Raw genomic sequence first — 14,882 nt, 5'->3', positions numbered from 1 at the left:
TATTTGTTGCTAAGAACTCTATAATTGTGCTGGTAAACTAGAGTAGGAAATGAAAACAGTTACTTTATTGCGTATAGGCCCATGTCCCTCACGTATCTCATTGCATACTAGACTTACAGTTACAAAATAAATATGCCCATATCAAAAATGCCCTTGACAGGTAATCACCACCAAATTGAGGTAGGCCCTCCATGGTGCATAATTTATAAATCTGGGCCTGGAGCTAGGCTATAGTAGTCCTACTTTTGCTATTGCTCCGCTCATGAGAAGTTGCCTTTCTTTCGATTAAAATTTTCTTGTGGGGAGATCTCCCTACCAAATCCATATTACACTTATGTAGGCTAAGTCCTATTCATATTTGCAAAGCTAGCGAAATCATAAACCAAACACATGATACCGCAAACTTCCATACTGATCATGCTTAGTAGACGAAGTAGAAAAGCATAAATAACACTTCATGAAATCTTCGGCCTAGGCCACAGTTTGTACAGCAGCCTGCACTGCAGTAGCATGGACACTGCGGAGTTCGGACACCTACGCCTTAAAACACCCCAAAACTATATCTCATGGTATAAATCACCTGAAACTATACTTGATATGGTTGGGTCATTTTGGAGAGAAAATAACTGTAGCTTCTTAGTTTTTCGTGCAATTGGCTCTTGCTGTAGGTTGTCTCATCGTGAAATCGTGTATTTCTTAGGGGTGTCCGAACTTCGCAGTGTTCCAAACTTCGCAAACTTCTCGGTGTATTAGTTGCCTTAGTTTGTAGTACTAGTAGTAGTAGGCCTAGCTAGCATGATCTATTGAACAATATCAAGGAAGCCTACGGTAGACCCAAAAACTTCGGCCGGAAAACAGTATACTGTAGCCTAAATAGTAAATATATAACGTTAGTCGTTAGCATAATTTGCTGCACACCTTCTTGTATGATGCCATGCCAGTAAATGCTCCGCGAAGGTAACATTGGTCATTTTGTCGATCCCCGATCTCTGTTCCAGTAGATCGTTTTTGGAGACCCTGTCCACGTTCGTAGCACCAGCTGAAGTACACTTTTCATTTCATGTCCGTTTTGTCGCTCACTGCTTTTGTCATCGGGACCCACAATAAAGCAACCTGTGTCTTCCACCTCAACAGCGCGGCCGTAATATACACGTTACGTGTGTTATGCTACCACTGCATGAAACTGTGCTATACATTACGTGTTTACACTGTACACTGGTAGTATATTACAAATACCGTGTCACGTGAGCAACGGTGAACCGTCGAAACCTAGGAAATTGGCCCGCCCTCTAAAAATTTCATAGCTGAGAGTATGCTTTTAACAATTATTGACAGTGTAGCTTCCCACGTAGACCCTAAAGCAGTTTCTCATAAAAATAAGTCAAAGGGGGTGAGCGGAAAAAGTAGTAACTCGGCAAGAATAATGTTCTTTGACTTTTCATCGGCTTTCAACACAATCCAGCCGCATTTGTTGGCAAACAAGCTATTGACCATAGATGTTACTGGGCCTATGATCTTCTGGATTCTGGACTACCTTACAACGCGTTCCCAGTTTGTGCGGGTGCAATCAATATCTTCCAACACTGAGTTCAAGTACAGGTGCACCCCAACGCCTTTTCTGATCACCCTATATACATCTGACTGTAGACCCGAAGCTGATTCGTGCCCGATTGTCAAGTTTGCTGATGACACTGCAATGGTTGGTCTGATAACTGATGATGACTCTTCACAGTATGTTCTCGAACTGAACGTTAGTAAAACAAAGGAGTTACACTGAAATCAATAAGTATTTCCGATCCTATTATAATTTCTGACTCTCCAGTTGAACGGGTTCATACTTATAAATACTTAGGGGTTGTTGTTAATGACAAACTTAGCTGGTCAGATAATATATCTTATTATGTGAAAGTCAAATTCTCGTCTATACTGTTTGAGGAAATTGAAATCATTTCATGTTGAACTTATCCTTCTGTCATTATTCTACCGTTCCGTCATTACCAGCATTTTCACTTATTGTATTGTGTGTTGGGCTGGAAATGTGAACGTCTGATTGGGAATCATCAGCAGCCGCTCGATTCTTTCTATAATTCCTGCCTTGAACGTAAGCTCCGCACCGTGCTTGATGACACCGATGACCGTTACACAGTGATCTCGTTGGACGATTCATTGGGCGGAGTGGTAGGATGAGGCTCCCAGCTGCTGGTACAAACCGCTACAAACACACCTTCGTTCCGATGGCTGTCACACATTTTAATAATACTTACACCAGATAGGCAGCGTTTCGTTAGGGTTGAATGTGGAATATTCCTAATTACGATTCTTATGTTTGATTATTTCATTGTTTTTAAACTAGGCTTTGTGCAATGTTTTTATGATCACCTTTTAGCGTACTAGGCTATAGTCTCTTTTCTCTTATGCATATTATCTTTATTTTTATCTGTTTAGGAGCAGTATGTTGCTTTTTAGGTGCCTTTTAAAGTTTGTTTTCTAAATTTAATTTTGATCCTTTCGTTTTTGATCTGTTAGACTGTCGTATAGGTTTTTAAATTTTTCATTTTTAGGTTTCAATTCCTATTTGTTTCGATTCTTATAGTTTGACCATTTTCGAGAGTTTGGTTTCCTATTCCTTCAATCAGTTGCGATTCTTTTTTTTCTTAATAGTTTGAATTCTTATTATCCTATTAAATTAATATATGCAATTCATAGTATGGTATCCTTTTTGTGTATTTTCATGTATACTATTTGTATTATTCTTATTCCATGTTATCATTGTATTGTCTTATTGCGAGCATTTAATTGGGCATTTTTGGTGCTTAATAAAGTTTATTTGAATTTGAAATTTGGATAAACAGTCATTGAATGTCGCTATATTGACTCAGTGTGGATTTACACCACCATTAATGTTCATGACAACTGTATGGAAGTATGGAAACTGCTTGCCAAACCAACAACCAAATTGTCCAGCATCGTTGCACATGCCCGCAGCAACCTATTCGTGGAGCGTGTCCCCTCCTCAAATTCGACTCAATAGTTTATTAATTTCTTCTGGATGTTTTTCAACCCTTTCCTCTCCACTCTCTTTAATTTACCTTCTGACACAAGCAGAACTTGAAGTTTTACATAGCTGGCTGCCTCAAACATGGCCCACACAAGAGAATAAAAAGGACTCTTAGCCCCTACCTCCTTGTTAAGAGTATGGTGCCACCCTGTAAAGAAAGAAGTCTGCAACAAGTTCAGATATTAATTTACTTTGGGTAATATGACTGTTAAAACAATACAGTTCAAAAAATTACTTCAAAGGATATAAATTGTCAACTTCTATCAATCAATTACCTTCTACATCATTGTTGGTCACGATGGATCTCCGATACATGCATCAGGTGCCCACAGTCCATTGCCCATCCGGGTCTCCGTGCAGAGGGGAGTTCATTTCATCCGACGCTGCCTCCCCGCCAGAACATCAAATTGGGATCGGATTTGTCCCACTGGCAGCATGGGCAGAGCCATCATCTTTCTTATGAAGGACTGTCAGCCACTGTCAGTAAGGTATGCCGTCCGTAAGCCTAAATTTTACACCTAAAATGGAAAGGTTGATAGCTTGATGACAATACAATAACATATAACAAAACATATAAAAGACATATATATCTATAACCACAACTTACACAAGAAAACCTTTCCAATGAAATGATGAAATTTTCTTTCTTAACCTTCCTCCACACTGCTTGGCGCCAGTGAAAATGACACCCCAGAATGCTGACATTCGTGAAGATGAATTGAGCTCCTCTCCACATTGCTGCCTCAAAATCCATTACCATTCGCTTCACTTTTGGTTCCGTAGGGAGGGCATCCTTCACTGCCTTCATCACTTTTCTGTAGTCCTTTCTTCTTCTGCGAGCCATGACAGCCAGGGCAATTCCGTGGATCGCCTTCCGGAAGGTGTGCACTTAGTGCCTGGCTAACCAATCGACTTGGTTTCTCCTTTGGATGGTTCAGTGCAGAATCCTATTAAATGATAAAAAGAGTAATGAAATCGGAACTGAACTAACTGACTGGGAGAAATATGAAGAGGAGTGTTTCAATCCCATTTTAGCCTCAATTTCTTTGCACTTCGCAAATGAGAAAAATGACAGTAACCGTGTATGGGTAAGGACTAATGCCCAAAACATATCTATACATAATTATATCCAACAGCTATGTACCTTGATTTCCTCTCTTATTCTTGCCACACTTTCTGACCCCTGCATTGCCTCGTGTAGGTGACCCTTCTGACTCCTGGTGAATGTATCTCCAGTTTGTTTCACACTGGCAGGGCAGTAGGGTATGTCCTTCGAACGAACAGGGCATCTCCATGCAATTGATCCATCTGAAAACAAACATTTATTTCATAATGTAAGTAGTATAGAGGGCCCCGGATTGCACCGGTGCAATCCCAATTTTGGATGTATCTTGATTGTCATAATAGATGTACCCCCTAAGATCACACCCGTGCAATCCCAACTTGTGATGTACCCCGGAAAGATGTAGCCATTATGATGGTACCCGTACAATCCCAACTTGTGATGTACCCCCGGTAAGATGTAGCAACTTTGATCGCACACAGTACAATCCCAATGTGTTATCGATTGAGATTGCCTGTCACTGAGATGTATCCATCAATGATCACACACACAGTACAATCCAAATTTGTTATCAGTTGAGATTTAGTACAATCCCAATGTGTTATCAGTTGAGATTTTCTATCACTGAGATGTGGCCACCAATGATCGCACCCGTGCAATCCCAATTTTTTATCACTTCAGATTTTCTGTCACTGAGATGTAGCCATCAATGATCACACCCGTGCAATCCTACTTTGTAACGGACCCAAATTCCCGATAACTGAGATGTGGCCACCAATGATCGCACCCGTGCAATCCCAATTTTTTATCACTTCAGATTTTCTATCACTGAGATGTAGCCATCAATGATCACACCCGTGCAATCCTACTTTGTAACGGACCCAAATTCCCGATAACTGAGATGTAGCCACCAAAGATCGCCCACAGTCCTGGGTCATTCCCGACCATGATTGGATTGATGATGATATCTATTGATATATGTATATATGTATTGATCGCCCACCAGTACGGTACTTATATGAGATCGCATGATAGTACCTTAAGCAGGTTTATTTGAAATCATATTCTTGATAGTTTTCAGCAATGAGACAGGGAAGAAATTCGTAAATCGAGAGGTAAATTAGTATAGGCCCACAGTTTCGGTATATTAATAGAATATTATATTTGGATATTCGAATCGTTTAAGACTTGTTCAATATATTATAATATATATTCGTGGAGTGAACGAATGTGAAATTCTTTGTCTCCTATAACTCAGTCAACGCGTTTTAAGAACGAGCAACATTTTCCCATTATATTCCATGAACCAGCATATTATTGGAAACTTTTAAGTGATATTCCGGTAAGATTAATTGAGAGGGAGGAAGAAGGTCTAAGTGTTTAAACCGATTAACTTAATGTCTTCCTGTTGAACAAAGCCTGCGTGAAATTTCCACGTACATAATGGGCACTTGAGTACCGGTAACGAATAAAGAAAAGAAACAGCCAGCATGTATCTGTATGTTTAATGGAACTCGATAACATGGATTACGAATAAGCCTTCGCTCATTAAGAAAATAATAATTATGACTGGTAGGTAGATGTCTAATTGTAATACCCTTTTTGTTCATGATCACAAAGAGACCAGCGTATATTTAATACTATCCTGGACACGCCTTATGTATAACAAAGACGTCGTTAGTTAACGAACTGAGTTGATCTTTGTTCACTGTCCATCAAGATGATTTGTTTAAGCTAAAGATAAAGTAAAACAAGTATACCTGCAAGTCGCTCAGAAAGTCCGTCCGTCCGTCCGTATAGCTGTTTAAAAATTAGCCGTAATTTTGTTGAAACTTCATTCGACCACTTCACTGTCGAGCCGAAAACTATCGAAGACCTGAATAACAAGCGGACTATGGAGAATTTATCAGAACATGAAGAAACCCTGATGGTAGCTGCCTTGGAGAGAGCAGAGCGGGTAGAGAGAGCCCGTATTCAACGAGAGGAATTTTTGAAAAGATGGTGAGTCTTAAAATTCATTATAACATTATTCCTGGTTTAAATTATACCCATAATAACGAATAACCTTACTTAAATGTAATAAACATTTTGAAATAGTATGACCATAATAATACAGCAAAATAATGACCGTTCTAGATTTGTTGCACAGTGATATTTACAATTTCAAATTTCATCATCATTTGTGCATCATCGCAGATATTTAGAGAAAATAATAACTCATTTAGGTCATCAGTTTAGGGTAACCGTCACTAGTAGGCCTACGCGATTACTTTTGGATAGGATTTAATTCTTTTATTCATTCATTTATTTTTACTTAGGGCAAATCGACAATCGACGGATAAATCCGTCGAACACCCGTCAACAAGCAACGATTCTCCGGTTACTCAACCACCACCACCGATCGACCCAATCGTCGTCATACGACCGGCACCGATCCATCGTTCACCGCATGGTCTGGCTAAGATTACACCTCTGACTTCCCCGACTGAAAATCCAAACACACCACAGAACCGCCTAACGGCAATTGAAAACAAACAGGTACGTTACGTTTCATGTTATTATAACTTTTCTGTAAAATATATTGACATTTTTTTTTTTTTTCCATTATCGAAACTGCCTACTCTGTTGAGCATAATAAGCAAACTTTTTCTTTTAACAGTGTATCAGGAACCGATATACAAACTACGCCAAGTGTTCAACTGATTGGAGATATTTTTGATTCGTTCAATCATTAAAATATTATAACGTTCTTTTCCTTTCTCTCTTGCACAGTTCGAGTGTAAAAACAGGTGCGGAAAATATTTTTCCACCCGGAGAAAAATGATGCGCCACGTGAAGGCCGTACATGTCCCGCACGCCCTCACATGTGAACGGTGTAAGACCAAATTTAAAACTAGGTCAAATCTGAATCGGCACCATCGCCAACGCCGGGGATTTTGCAATGCTAAGAAGGAGGAAACCTTGCAAACAGCCACCACCGATACGCCTCGAAAATCTAACGATGCCGACGAAGGTAGGAGAATATTGCGGTATGACGGCGAAGAGGAGGAGGAGAATGCCCAAGAGGTGATTAACTTTTATATTTCTGTTTTTATGGCCCTTTTTTTTTCGAATGTCTCTCTCCACCTCTCTCTCTCCGCCCATGGACTAATTTTTGACATACTAGGTAACTTGCACACTGTTTAATAAATTATGCAATCATTTTTCTTCCTAGCATAGCCAAGACTTATAGAGATGGAGGGAGACGGTGATCTGCTCGCAGAGGACCCAATGACGGTCCCCGACTCCGTTCGACAGGAGAGGATGGAGACGGAAATGCTGACCATATATGAGAACAACTGGACCTCTATCAGGACCCATCACAGAAGGGGACAGCGAGTACAAGATATGTATAATTTTAGATTAAGTTCATTTGACACACCTTATATATCAAGTTTAGTCAATGCCGTACATATAGACCAAACTATTCAGTTTAAAATGAATATGTCTGCTGGTTTTGTGTTGAGGGATAACGTAACCCGTGAATTGCGTTATTTTCACACCTCGCACAACAATCACGTACTGTTCGAACACCCTATTGTCATAGCAAACAATAGAGACATGGATAATTTCTTGAATCAATTAAACTGTAGCGACATCGCGAAAGCATTAGCAAACCAGAAACCACCAAACATCACTAATTTAACTATCTATGTCACTAAATTAGGAATGAATCCGATTGTAGGGGGGCCCCCCAATACTTTACCAAACTATATTAAACATAACAAGCAACTGGTGAACCGTATAAAGACAATCTGTGTTTCTTCAGGTGCCTAAGCTATCACATAAAATCGGACCTCACCAACCAAAATAAAACGCCCAAATATCTCTTTGATAAATATCAAGCCGCCGTAGGAGGTAAAGCTACAGTCCGTAATTTCAAAGGGGTTTCGTTCCAAGAACTGGGTGAACTAGAAAAACAGTTCCAATGTAATATTTATGTGTATCGTTTAAGGCCTAAATCATCAGAAGAGAATGTAGAAAACTCGGGTGGTGAGGACAATTGTGACGTACAAAACTCTGATGAAATTGTCGCAGAGTTACTTCGTCGATCCCCATGCAGATTTGCCGATACAATGTATCTTAACTATTTTGAAGACCCCTTCTCATATATAACTAATATCAGTCAGTATTCTAGGGCATTTAATTGTGTTAGATGTCGACGAATTTTTAAAAATAGCAAACAATTACAGAGACACATACCACATTGTAAACAACATGTGACGTATAACTTTCCCGGTGGTATTTACCAATTACCACAATCCATTTTTGATAGATTAGAGTCGATTGACTTACACATTCCACAGACAGAAAGATTTTACCCGTACAGAATTACATATGATATTGAAACCTATATCGATAAATCCGATATAATTCAGTCACGGGGTCCCAAACTCCAGTTTGTCGGACAACATAAACTCCTTAGTATTAGCGTTTGTTCGAACGTTCCTGGTTATACCACACCTCAATGTTTCGTTTCTGATGGGGATACTTCTAAACTTATGAACAACTTTGTAACATACTGCATCGAAATTAGTAAAAGTGCATTTCTAGCTCTTACTACTGGTGGCTTATTTCTTTCGGTTATAACAAGTCTAAAACAAAAAATTGCGGCGGAAGAAATAGAGTTAAAAAATCAAAACGGGGAGGTTGGTGATAAGAACCTACTTATAAATTTAAAATCATTACTTGAGTCCTTTATGAATTACTGTAGGCAAATTCCAGTGATCGGGTTTAATTCGGGTAAATATGACATTAACGTAATAAAAGGTTTATTGTACCAGAGCGTCCATGACATGCGTGATGAGGATGACTCTCAACCCGGTATTCGGCGCCTTATTAAACGCTGCAATGATTATATGTCGGTTTCATGTAAATGGTTCACGTTTCTAGATATTAAGAACTACTTGGCCCCAGGGTGTAGTTACGCGCAATTTCTAGCTGCCTATAAGTGTAAAGAGGAAAAGGGTTTCTTTCCATACGATTGGGTGGATGATCTGGACAAATTATCTAAAACGTCGCTCCCACCCCACGAGGCTTTTTTCAATACTTTGAAGAATACAAATATCTCTATTGGAGAATATCAATACTGTCAACAGGTTTGGGTCGAAAATAACATGAAAACATTTCAGGATTTTTTAGTATGGTACAATAATAAGGATGTTGTCCCGTTCATAGAAGCCCTTGCAAAAATGTTCGCATTTTACCAGGACAAAGAAATTGACATGTTCAAACAGGGAATCTCCGTGCCGGGGTTAACCCTCAGGTATTTATTCAAGGGTGTTAAAGGGGATTTCTTTTGCTTATTTCCAAAACAACACCAAGATCTATATAGTTTATTTAAGAGCAATGTTGTTGGGGGGCCCTCGATTATATTCAATAGATATCAAGAAAAAAATAAAACTAAAATAAGAGGTGACAAATTATGTAAGAAAATTTTAGGTTTTGATGCTAACGCTCTCTATCTTTGGGCAATAATGCAAGACATGCCAACGGGATTCATACTAAGACGTAGAGCGGAAACCGGTTTTAAAGGGGAATATACTCATTACATGCAACGAATGGCTGTGGGGTGGTTGGAGTGGGAGGGTAAGATGAGGGGGGTTCATATTAAACACAATCTTAACGGGAAGGAAGTGCGTTTGGGCAGACGACAACTTCCCGTTGATGGATTTAGCCACGATGGAGTGAAGCCAACAATTTTCCAGTTTCACGGTTGTTACTGGCATGGCCACCCGTGCGAGTTGAATAAGAATAAAACACATAATGAGGTTAGAGATATCCCGTTATCTGAATTGTATAACGAAACGATCGCCAAAAATCAATACTTAAAATCTTTAGGCTACAATTTCATTCAAAAATGGGAGTGTGAATGGAAACTAGAACAGAAAGAAACCCCTGAGATTAAATCATTTCTAGATGCACTATTCCCATACCCCTTAAAAGATAAATGGACAATTACGGAGGGTGAGATTATAACCTACATTAAGGCTGGCACAATATTCGGGGCAGTCGAGTGCGATATTACAGTACCTGATAGTCTAAAGTCACACTTTGCCGAAATGCCCCCCATTTTTAAGAATATAGAAGTAAGTATCGGGGATATCGGAGAGGAAATGGCTAACTTTGCTGAATCGAACGGTTTACTTAAACATCCACGCCGAACTCTAATTGGTAGCATGAGTGGTAAGAATATACTAATAGCTACCCCATTATTACGGTGGTATCTCGAGCACGGACTAGTTGTTACCAAAATACATCAAATTACACAGTTCATTCCAAAAGCTGTTTTCAAAGAGTTCGGTGAGGAAGTCAGCAATGCGAGGAGGGAGGGTGACAAAGACCCTTCTAAGAGTATTATCTCCGACACCAAAAAGTTAATGGGAAATTCGGCCTACGGAAAAACCGTGACCAATAAAGAAAAACATCTTAATGTGAGCATTTGCGACGAAAATAATGTTTTTCAAAAAGTTAATGACCCATTCTTTAGACGGTTGACTCAACTCACATCAAATATTTATGAAGTTGAGCAATATGTACGTAAAGTCAAATTAGATTTACCGATACAAATAGGATACTTTGTATATCAGTATGCCAAATTAAGAATGTTACAGTTTTATTATGATTTTATGCTCAAATTCGTTGATGTTAGAGATTTTGAATATTGTGAGATGGACACCGATTCAGCATACTTAGCCATTTCCGGGGATTCGTTGGAGTCCGTTATTAAACCAGGAATGCGTTCCGAGTTTGAACGGGATAAATATAAATGGTTCCCTCGAACCGACACCCCCGAAAACAAGGCATATGACAAGCGTACTCCAGGGTTATTTAAGCTAGAGTGGGAGGGCGATGGGATTATTTCTCTTTCGAGTAAATGTTATTACTGTTTTGGATCTAGCAAAGATAAAGTTAGCTGCAAAGGTATCAATCGAAATACAGGTGATCTAACGAAAGAAAATTATTTACGCGTTTTGGATACAAAATCATCAATCCAAATGAAAAATAGGGGGTTCAGACTGTATGGTAATAAAATGCAAACATATGTTCAGCAAAAGACGGCCCTCTCCTATTTGTACATAAAACGCAAGGTACTCAAAGACGGCATATCGACCGAACCATTAGATGTATAAATGTGTCAAATGAACTACGTCAAAATTATACATATATTTGCAGCAGATCACCGAAGAATATGTCTCATTTTCTATTTATAATATTGTTATATTTGAGTGCGATATTTGAATATTTCGAATTTGTATATAAATAATTGTTTATGTTATCTGCATCTACAATTTGGTGGTTGGTGTACATAATCTGTTGCAATGCGAGACGTTAATAATTTCACACGATCATGATCATGTTGTGTGTGTTTTCTCTACGATTCTTAATTACAAAGATCATGGTCCAAGGGTGATAGACTGAGGAAATAATATAATCGATAGATTTCATATTCGATTTTATATTTCAATATTTTAGATTGCTTTTCAATCTTCCGACTCAAAGGTGCGTTTGTATGGTATATTTTCATATGACATAAAACCAAAAGTGATATCTCCGTAAGGCACACTCTTAAATATGGATCCACGACTACAACACCCGTACACGTGTAATATAGTTGGACCAACTCAGTGTGGAAAAACATTCTTTCTAACTCAATTATTAATTCAAGCTAAGGAATTGATTCATGAACCACCGAATAAAATTTTATGGTTTTATGGTGAATATCAACCTCTTTACGAGAAACTCGTAGTTACGTTAGGTGACTCTATTCAATTTATAGAAGGCGTACCACAATCCTTTGATGATTACCTCGATAAATCCAAACGAAATCTGATTATACTCGATGATTTAATGAGTGAAACTGCCAATGATAAGAAAATAAGCAATTTGTTTACAAAAGGGAGTCATCATAAGAACCTATCAGTGATTTTAGTCAGTCAAAACTTATTTAATCAAGGTAGAGAAAGTAGAACGATAAGTTTGAATTGTCACTATCTCATATTGTTTAAAAATCCTAGAGATGCATCGCAAATTTCATACCTAGCACGTCAAATGTTTCCCGAGAACCCAAAATATTTACAAGAAGCTTACAAAGACGCAACGAGTAAACCCCATGGTTATCTCTTCATCGATCTCAAGAGTGGTACTTCGGAACAATTCCGTTTGAGAACTCAAATATTCCCTAGCGAAATTCAGTATGCGTACGTCAAAAAATAGTTAAAAAGAAGAGACGTAAAAGGCTCTGATCATTTTGTCATCATGCGTCGGTGGAAAAAGCACGGACCATATTTGCAAGTATTGGCAAAAGGTTCTCCAAAACAAAGACAGGGCCTCATCCACGGAGCTTCTAAAGACTTGATTAACTGTATTTGTGAGGGGGCCCTCAATACATTGAACGGAAACGTCCCTCTCAAGAGACACGAGAAGAAGCGACTATTAAAACATCGCAACCAATTGCGATCACTTTCAAAAAAGCGCGTTTCAGTAGCTTCTAAAAAGAAAATCTTGTTGCAGCGAGGTGGGTCATTACTAGCTGCATTATTACCACCTCTAATCGGCGTTCTCGGAAGTATCTTATTCAAGAAATGAGAATAAAATGGAACACACGAAGAAACTTGTTCTAGTTTCACCCGATTATCTTAATCGTATACAATCGACTCCAACGCCGGCACCGGAAAGATCTAAAATGCAGCTACTCGAAGAAAATCTATCCTCGGTGTTGACAGATAAAAACCTCGATGATACAGCTAAAATGAAACGGTACAGTGATTTATTACAACGTTACATGACATACGACGCAAAGGCTAACACACCACCAACAGTCCGCGTGATTCCCGAACAATCGGAAACTTCCCCTGAAAGGAGTGCGCCAAACACTCTTGAACAAGATGTGCTAGAGAGTATCCCTAAAGGTTTAAAAAATAAAGCAGAACAACTAATGAAGAAGATTATGTCTAACGATAACATACTTAGCTGGAACAATAAAGGGGAGTTAGTTATTGACAATCGAACTATAAAAGGGTCGAATATGATTGATTTAATGAATGAAGTGTTGCGGAAGAGAAAATCTTTATCCCCAACTATCGGTATCGTTGATTTTTCTAAAGCTTTAGCCGAACTTAATATCCCCCACGAACTCATTGGTAACCCAGGTCGTTGGCGGGAAATTACTCAATGGATGAGTAAAGAAGATCAACATACACTCCGTCGAAGACAGCCCTCACCCCCTGAACACTCAGAAGCTATCAACGATGAGAATGCGTTATACAGTTCGGCGTACCATTTACCCTATAAAAGGCAAAAATCCTCTCCTCTGAAAAATCGGAAAAAAAGGAAACAATGGGAAAGGTATTAAAGGAAATGAAACATTACCCTCTTTTTAGTTTTGTTTGAACCTTCATCATGGGTTGTTGGCCAGGGAGTGGGATATCATTGACATTATCGCTACACAAAGTGTTCTGTCCGTCGGCGTGTTGTGGGAGCTCGGTTCGCGTCATCGATGCGACAGATGGAGGAGTATCTAGAAAATCTATATTACGATCCTTCTCATCCCGCTGCTTTCGGTGGTGTTGGTGCAATTCAGCAAGCCGCGAAGAATGATGGTCGGAAAATCAGGGCGTCAGATATCAAAGAGTGGTTGAGTAGCCGAGATACATACACTTTACACAAGCCCTCCCGAAAAAAAATTCAGACGTAATCGAGTTATCGTATCCGGAATAGACAGTCAATGGCAGGCAGATTTAGTCGACGTTTCCTCCTTCGCAAAGCATAATAAAGGTTCCAGATATATTCTAACCTGTATAGATATCTTCTCGAAATTTGCATGGGCTAGACCACTGCAAACTAAAACGGGGAAAAGCATCGCCCATGCGTTCCGATCAATATTTGACGAGCAGCATCGCAAACCCGTCACATTACAAACGGATAAGGGAAGTGAATTCACAAACCAGCACTTTCAAAGATTTCTTCGTGCTAATAAAGTTCGTTTTTTTACAACCAACAACGAGACCAAAGCTTCGATAGTAGAACGATTCAATCGCACTCTGAAAACAAAAATGTGGAGATACTTTACCGCAAACGGTACACGCGTTTTTGTTAATGTATTGGACAAGTTCCTCGAAGGTTACAATGGACGCATTCATCGTAGTATAGGTATTGCTCCACTAGATGTAAATCGTAACAATCAGGAAAAAGTTTGGCAAAAATTATACGGGCTGAACGAAGATATATCGAAAGAAAGCTTCAGATTCAATGTTGAGGACCCAGTTCGCATCAGTATGACAACGCAGCCTTTCCGTAAAAGTTACTTACCTCAGTGGACGGAAGAAGTGTTCACCGTACCGGAAAGAATTCCACGTAACCCCCCAGTATATAGAATCAAGGATTATGACGGAGAACCCATCAAAGGTACTTTTTATGAACACGAATTACAAAAGGTGTCGAAAAAAGATCATATATATCGCATCGAAAAAATAATAAGACGTCGCACTAGAAAGGGTGTGAAGGAATTTTTTGTAAAGTGGCAAGGGTACCCTTCTAAGTTCAATAGTTGGGTAAAAGATGTCTACAAATTTGAGAATATTTAAAGGTAATGATTTTGTTTGAACTGATCATTTTGCTACGAAGTTAATGAGAGTAACATGGCTTCTTTTTATGTAACGTTACCGAGCAACAGCTCACCGACTGTGTACCCAAACAATACATTGACGAATTACCGCGTGA

At 39.1% G+C, this 14,882-nt stretch overlaps 1 protein-coding gene across 2 annotated transcripts; it reads left to right on the top strand.

Annotated features, from left to right (window-relative positions):
• The first annotated feature begins 4,398 nt into the window (after window positions 1-4,398).
• Window positions 4,399-11,507, top strand: LOC139954615 (uncharacterized). Of its 2 annotated transcripts, XM_071954512.1 has the most exons (4): window positions 4,399-6,122; window positions 6,440-6,659; window positions 6,894-7,187; window positions 7,336-7,462. In XM_071954512.1, exons 1-4 carry the CDS (start codon window positions 6,016-6,018, stop codon window positions 7,351-7,353), a joined length of 639 nt encoding a protein of 212 aa, XP_071810613.1. In that variant the 5' UTR covers window positions 4,399-6,015; the 3' UTR covers window positions 7,354-7,462. The 2 variants fall into 2 exon arrangements, with proteins under 2 accessions (XP_071810613.1, XP_071810612.1); XM_071954511.1 differs by lacking the exons at window positions 4,399-6,122; window positions 6,440-6,659 and having other exon boundaries at window positions 7,065-7,187; window positions 7,341-11,507.
• The last annotated feature ends 3,375 nt before the right edge of the window (window positions 11,508-14,882 follow it).

Source organism: Apostichopus japonicus, chromosome 17 (assembly GCF_037975245.1).
Source record: "Apostichopus japonicus isolate 1M-3 chromosome 17, ASM3797524v1, whole genome shotgun sequence".
NCBI classification, from domain to species: domain Eukaryota; kingdom Metazoa; phylum Echinodermata; class Holothuroidea; order Aspidochirotida; family Stichopodidae; genus Apostichopus; species Apostichopus japonicus.
This window is presented reverse-complemented; position numbering and strand designations above follow the sequence as displayed.

What these genes read in the sequence shown, in the direction of transcription:
- LOC139954615 (XM_071954511.1), top strand. Translation starts at nt 8,237, where the DNA reads ATGTATCTTAACTATTTTGAAGACCCCTTCTCATATATAACTAATATC.